Source organism: Ailuropoda melanoleuca, chromosome 10 (assembly GCF_002007445.2).
Source record: "Ailuropoda melanoleuca isolate Jingjing chromosome 10, ASM200744v2, whole genome shotgun sequence".
Lineage (NCBI taxonomy): Eukaryota > Metazoa > Chordata > Mammalia > Carnivora > Ursidae > Ailuropoda > Ailuropoda melanoleuca.
Genome location: NC_048227.1, coordinates 15,534,108 through 15,540,521, shown reverse-complemented (window position 1 = coordinate 15,540,521; position 6,414 = coordinate 15,534,108). Strand labels below are relative to the sequence as shown.

General features: G+C 48.5%; 2 protein-coding genes across 3 annotated transcripts in view; one reads left to right on the top strand and one right to left on the bottom strand.

Annotated features, from left to right (window-relative positions):
- Positions 1-2,449, top strand: part of LOC100475345 (integrin alpha-D) — a 22,212-nt gene extending 19,763 nt beyond the window's left edge. Inside the window, exons 21-24 of the mRNA XM_034669548.1 lie at positions 108-221; positions 363-464; positions 716-826; positions 1,306-2,449. Coding sequence (XP_034525439.1) covers positions 108-221; positions 363-464; positions 716-826; positions 1,306-1,419 — 441 coding nt within the window. The 3' untranslated portion in view covers positions 1,420-2,449. The remainder of the gene's footprint in view (positions 1-107; positions 222-362; positions 465-715; positions 827-1,305) is intronic.
- A 146-nt stretch (positions 2,450-2,595) lies between these two features.
- LOC100479689 (cytochrome c oxidase subunit 6A2, mitochondrial) lies at positions 2,596-3,280 on the bottom strand. 2 transcript variants are annotated; one of them, XM_002925805.4, is made up of 3 exons: positions 3,130-3,252; positions 2,827-2,963; positions 2,596-2,725 (listed from the first exon to the last, which is right to left on the bottom strand). In XM_002925805.4, the coding sequence occupies exons 1-3, from the start codon at positions 3,200-3,202 to the stop codon at positions 2,642-2,644; spliced, it is 294 nt and encodes a 97-aa protein (XP_002925851.1). In that variant the 5' UTR covers positions 3,203-3,252; the 3' UTR covers positions 2,596-2,641. The 2 variants fall into 2 exon arrangements, with proteins under 2 accessions (XP_002925851.1, XP_034525964.1); XM_034670073.1 differs by having other exon boundaries at positions 2,596-2,963; positions 3,130-3,280.
- Between the last annotated feature and the right edge of the window lie 3,134 nt (positions 3,281-6,414).

Sequence of the window (6,414 nt, the reverse complement as noted above, 5' to 3'; positions counted from 1 at the left end):
GTAATTGCGCATCTATTCCCCACCCCAAACCCGACAGACTTCATTTCTTCCTGTGGTTCTTGCCTCAGTGAAGACCCTCCTCAACGTCATTCCTCTCCTGTCCCTAGAACTGCTCCATCGCTGACTGCCTGAGGTTCCGCTGCGACCTCCCCTCCTTTGGCATCCAGGAGGAACTGGACTTCGTCCTGAAGGGCAACCTCAGTTTCGGCTGGGTCAGCCAGGTGTGTGGGCCCAACAGCAGAGTCCCTCGCCCGGATTCGGGTGGGACCAGATGTGTCTGTGCCCATCCTCAAGCCAGGAGACTTCTCCAACTCTGAGCCTCTTCCTAGAACTATTCCCCCCGTTCTGTCTGTGTGTTGCAGACACTGCAGAAGAAGGTACTGGTAATGACTGTGGCTGAAATCACGTTCAACAGATCCGTGTACTCCCAGCTGCCAGGGCAGGAGGCATTCTTGAGAACTCAGGTAGCGACTCTGTGGTAGGAGTGGCCATGCTGGTAAAGAGGGCCCCTAATGCTAAATCTGTGGTGCTGTGTGGGAGGCTCAGAAGCCTGGAGGGAGGAAGGATGAAGGCCCACCAGCAGCAGAGCTGTCCTTAAGCCCACGACTGCTTCTGTATCTCACCCCTGGAGCAAAGGAAGGATGGGAAGCACCTGGGCAACCTGGGAAGAGTCTGGAACAGCAAGGAGTCTGATTCTTTCTCATTCACAAATCAGACGGCGATGGTGCTTGAAGCTTACGAGGTCTATGATCCTGTTCCCCTCATTGTGGGAAGCTCTGTGGGAGGACTGCTGCTGCTGGCTCTCATCACAGCCATCCTATACAAGGTGAGTGCTTTCAACCCACTCTCCCCACCACCAGCATCTAACCCAAGGCCTTCCAGGGACCGGGTGGTATAGCCGGAAGGACTCAGACCATGGAATCAGGCAGGCCCCTGTGTACATTTTGGCTCTACACGACTCACTCTTTAATGTCAGGCAAGTTGCTCCACTTCTGTGAGCTTGTCTCCTCACTTTTGAAATGATAGTATTGCCTGTATTACAGAGCTGAAGTGAGACAGAAATGAAATAGGGTGTGTGTGTAGGCCTGCCTGTGAATTTATGCTTTTCTACTGTAGCTTTCATGCATAACTGCTGTGTTTGCACATCGTAGATAATACATGATGGCTGTTGTTCACATAAGCGTTCTGGCAACACAAATACGAGTCAGCTTATTTCCCTTCTCTTCTTGTCTCTCAGCTCCTTCCTACTCCCGGCTCTCTTCCCTGCCCTCTTACCCAGCTCTTCTGATTTACTTCCCTTCACAGCTTGGCTTCTTCAAACGTCGGTACAAAACAATGCTGGATAAGAAAGCTGAAGACACTGCGACATTCAGTGGGGAGGATGCCAGCTGTGAGACCCCGGATTTGCCTTTGTCCTAATAATCCACTTTTCTGTTTGTCTCTACCCCCACGGACTGGTCTTGCCTTTGCCTACAAATCTACTTCCATGGGGAAAATGTCTGTATAGACCTCAGCTGGTCTGAACAACGTATCAGGTGCTAAGCCAACTTCTCAAGGCATCGAAAGGTTTTTATGTTTTAACATATTTGTCAGCGCTTCGGTAATGCTCGCTTTTGACAGACGCAAACATGCAGCCAGCATGAGTTTTCATATATATGAAGAATCGCCACATTAAATGAGGATGTTTATAACACATTCTTCTTGTAATGAAAGAGCTTTAATTCAGGGACCTGAGTCCTGTTTTGGAAGAGTTGGGGGAACCTGCTTGTGGGCCCAGAAAACATTCTCTCACTTTTTCGGGTGACTGAGGCCTGAGAGAATCTTTCCTTAATGGTTCTATGAGTAGTATCAGGGGAGAAGCTAAGGAAGGAACTCTGTGCGTTGCTCATGGAGTTCAGCACAGGCTTCAAGCTCCTCGTAATGGCAAATGAGCGGACTGTCCCAGGAGGGGAATGAAATGCCCTGAACTTGTCGGAACCAATATCTCCCTTGAATGAGGTTCCCAATGACTGGGAGAGCCAGGCTTTCAAAAAGGAGCATCTGATGTCCCAAACCAATAGAGAAGACTGATTAAGGGTGGGCAGGGAGAATGGCTGACTTATTCCAAATCCAAAATTAGGGAAGGAAGCCGCACACATAGGGCTGGAGGTCCTCTGTTTGAAATCAAGGTTGTCTCCAGAAAGCCAGAATTCACAGATATGTCAGTGTGTGTCAGGCAAAAAGTGGTCGCAGCCCTGAGTTCCCAGAGGGCCTCCAAGGAGAGGCCTCATTTAAGTCATTTAATCTCCGAGAATCTCAATTCCTCCTCTCGAGAGGGGGAACCAAAATTATATCTTGTTCCCAGAGTTACTGTGAGGATTCGGTGTTATGTGAAAGACCCTGACAGCCCAGAGCCCTAATTATTAATAGGTAAGAGAAAAGAAGGGGGGGTGGGGATCTCCCACCTAGCCATCAAGGACATTCCCCTTGAGCACGTCCCAAATCATGGCCTTGGGAAGAGCAAGGGGAGCACAGAACACACTGTGTGCCTGCGGCAGCAGAGCCCCTCGGACGCTCCCCACCCCACCCCCACCATCCCCAGGGAGCCTGCGGACACACAGCTTCCACACCTTTATTGTGCCTGGTGGCCTATGCCTCGGCCTCAGGGCTGCTCGTAGCCAGTGGGCAGAGGGTTGACACGGGGGTTGTGGAAAAGAGTGTGGTTGCCGTCTCCCCAGGAGTAGGGCTGTGAAGAGAGGGGGAGCGGATTGTCAGGAACATCCGGGCACCCTTCGCCCCCCTGACCCTCGCTCCCGCCCTGGGGGCAGCAGTCTCAGGCCAGCATACCTTGGTGCGGATTCGGAGGTGGTGGTAGGGGATAAACTTGGGGCGCTCGTGGCGGCCCGAGTGGAGCCAGGAGTTGAGGGTGCAGAGGGCCACGCTCGGCAGTGCCAGCATGAAGGTCAGGAGGCGCCAGGTTCTGGCTGCAGGGGGGAAGCAGAGATGAGACAGAAGTGGGGAGGCCAGGGCCTCTGAAGGTCAGAGCGGGAGGGCTGGCCAGTGGGGGTGTCGTAGGACCCTGGAAGGCCACAGAGGAGGGAGAGGGGTACAGGTAGGCAAGCCACAGGGTCAGGTCCCGGCCCCACTCACCTCCTGCCCCTCCGTGCTCTCCCTTCGCCGCACTCGCCAAGCCCCGACTCAAGGACGTCAGAGGCAGAGCCATCGCGGTGGGTGAGAGAAGCTGGAACCAGTACACTGTCCTCTCGCTCTCCTTCACCGAGGCCTAGATCCTCCTCCCCTCTTTTCGGGCCAATCACCTGTTGAGTCTGTAACGTGGGTGGCTATTTTTAGGGGTTTTCTATATTTAAAATGAGACCTTACTGGCGTGAGGTCCTTCTCTCCAGACAGCTGCTATTTGGTACCTCTTATTTTGGTAAGGGACACTTAAAAAAACCCAATATGCCATTCTTTTTATAGTTGCAGAGAACTAGTTCCTTCAATACTCTATTCTGGGGGCTGGCACATAGTAGGTCTTTAATAACTATTTGTAGAAGGAATTAAGTGTTCTTTTGAATCTGTTTTTTCATCTGTACAATGTATAATAATTTATACCTTAAATGAAATTTGTGAAACGTAAGTAAAGTAACACAGGAATATGCCAGCTTAGTGTCTGGCATGAAACGGTAGCTCAGTATATGTATTCGTCACTGTTCTTTGCAAAGAACAGAACTCACTCTAATTGGTTTTAAAAAGATAAGCCGTTGAAAATCTTCAGTGGCTCACAGTGTCTCTGGTATGGACAGAGAGGCCATTAATCTGTGCAGCCAGAAACAAGCTGTTCTATGGGCCAGCAGCCATGAGATCCCACCACAGTTTGCACTGCTGGACTCTGGATGCCAAAAACTTCACCCATGGTGCCCTGGAAAGCCAGATTCGTCTACCCTAACATCCTCTGGAAGGTGGATTCTTCACGAAGCTTGCATCCTTGAGTTGACGTGCACCCCAGTCGACGATAGCTAGGTCATTGCCTATGCCCGAGCTTCAAGAAAGGCTGGTAAATTGAGTTCTGCCTTATACCTTAAGGAGGCAGGAATTCTATCTTGGAAAAAAAATCCCCAAACAGAAGAAGAGTTCAAAAGATACTGGGGAGCCACAGACTTGACAAGTGTCTACCACTAAGCATATTATTTCAGTCTGAAAAATCTGATTACTTGGAGGAAAAAGAAGCAAGCCTGGGGAGACCTGTATAAGCCCTGTATCAAAGCAGGTCAGTAGAAAGCTAGACGATAGTGCAGGCCTAATTTCTGCCTGGTTCACTGTTCTGTCCTCAGCACCGGCACAGAACCTGGCATGAAGCAGTTGTTCTAAAAATATGTTTTTACTGACTGCTTCAACCATGTTACAATAGTTAACCCTTTATAAATGCCTTTGCAGAACTATAATCCAACAGGATGCCTCAGCTTTGATCAGGGCTGACGTACCTAATATGAATTTAATATATAAAAGAAAAACAAAATTTTTGTACTTAATCTGAATATATAAAAGAAAAATATCAAAGGAAGGGGCTCCATAGCTGTTCCTCCTCTTAGTTTGAAACGGAACACTAGCCTCTACTTAACTTTCTGAGGTGTGTTTTTTTTTTAAGTAATCTTGTTGAACAGTCAAATGTTATATAGTGCTTCTAAATTATTCCAGAGCCCTCACGGTGCTATAATGGAATTCTTCCTATGATTGCTATTTCCCGGTTGGAGTTTGGACTTGCTGCTGAGAAGATGGGCCTTATTCCAGTTCAGGTTACTTGGCATCTCCCTCCACACACAGTCCCCTCAGCTTATGATTATGGCTTTTGGAAAAAGCAAATGACCAAGGGTGTTTGTACTTGAAAACATTCTAGGCTCTTCTCCCTCCACTCAGAGTTTTGCTGGTCATTGCCGAACCATTGCCTGGGCATTCCCATCCCTTTGTCTCAGCTTGGAACTTTCCATGAAGAATTTTTCTTGCTGGTACTTGGTGAATGCCCAGAGAGATGCTGCCCTCCTCTGCTATGTTGTCCCCATGGGTGCCCCTGTCCAGTACTCAGCCTTCTGTTTAGGTAGTCTGCACTTCCCTAGCTGATCTGTGTAGAGCAGCTCCTTCACTCTTTGTACCCACCATTATTTATTCCTTAAGATCTCTCTCATGCAATCAAGTAATTGGGCTGCTTCCAAAGCGTCTAGTTTCCAGGGGTTTAGGTTTTTCTTTGCCTTAGGCAGGGGGGAGCACAAACTTACCAGTTGTTAAGTAAACCCCAGTGGGCAGCATCCCAGCCCCTTTTCAGACATGCCGCAGCTGTTGGTGGTGAAGGGTGTGGAGTGACAATTCCATGTCAGTTTCCCTTGTCTTTCCTGGGATTCTACATACCATGACCATATTGTCCAAAGCAAAGATCAATCCAACTTCTGATCTACTGAACATAAATTTTGTTTGTGGGGAGGCCTAAGACAGGACATCTGAAATTAGAATTGTCCCAGAAAGGGAGGATACAGGATATGAGTTAGTGGAGATGAAACGTGAAGGGATTTAGAGGTAAGACAGAATCAGGGTGGAGTTCACTAGTGAGATAATGACAATAGGATGATAGGGTCCAAAAAGGGGCTGTTAGCTCCCTCTGCCCTTGGAGCAGGTGAAACTTGTTACGGTGGCCATCTATTGTTTTGTGTCTCTGCCCAACATATGCCTTCTTCTGGTAATAACACCCTGGGTTTTCTTTATAAAATCACCACTCCCTTCTCATTTTCAGTTCTTAGTTCTGGTGGGGTTGACTCCGTCCTCCAGCTTTAAGAGGGGCCACATGATCCAGCCTTAGACAAACCAGAACATTCTGTCCTCCTAACCATAGCAATTGGTTTGGGAGGGACACGTGTCCATGAGTGTCAATCTGGGGACCTACTTCTTGGACCACCGAGATGTAGTAGTACTTCAACTGCCCTGGGGTTGCTAGAGCTTCAGGCTGGAACCTTAGGTTAAAGCCAATCCTAATGCCATTTTTCAGAGCAGACCTGAGAGACAGGGATAGATCTAGCCTTGTTCATAAGATTTGAACCCTTGGATCAAGATGTACCAGAATTGGGGCGCCTGGGTGGCACAGCAGTTAAGTGTCTGCCTTCGGCTCAGGGCATGATCCCGGCGTTCTGGGATCGAGCCCCACATCGCTCCTCCGCTAGGAGCCTGCTTCTTCCTCTCCCACTCCCCCTGGCTTGTGTTCCCTCTCTCGCTGGCTGTCTCTATCTCTGTCAAATAAATAAATAAAATCTTTAAAAAAAAAAAAAAGATGTACCAGAATTGAGAAAGATCTGTACCCTTAGACATTTCAGTTGCATAAAATGACAACAAGATGGGGCTTTAAGTCTTCATTAATTGCTAAACATTTTCTGTGAAACTACATCCTATCTCTAA

Bases quoted from the DNA above. Each gene is read 5' to 3' on its own strand.
- LOC100479689 (XM_034670073.1), bottom strand. From the start codon at position 3,202: ATGGCTCTGCCTCTGACGTCCTTGAGTCGGGGCTTGGCGAGTGCGGCG. The intron at 2,964-3,129 runs GTGAGTGGGGCC...TCCCCCCTGCAG, and splicing joins AGAGCACGGAGGGGCAGGAG to CCAGAACCTGGCGCCTCCTG.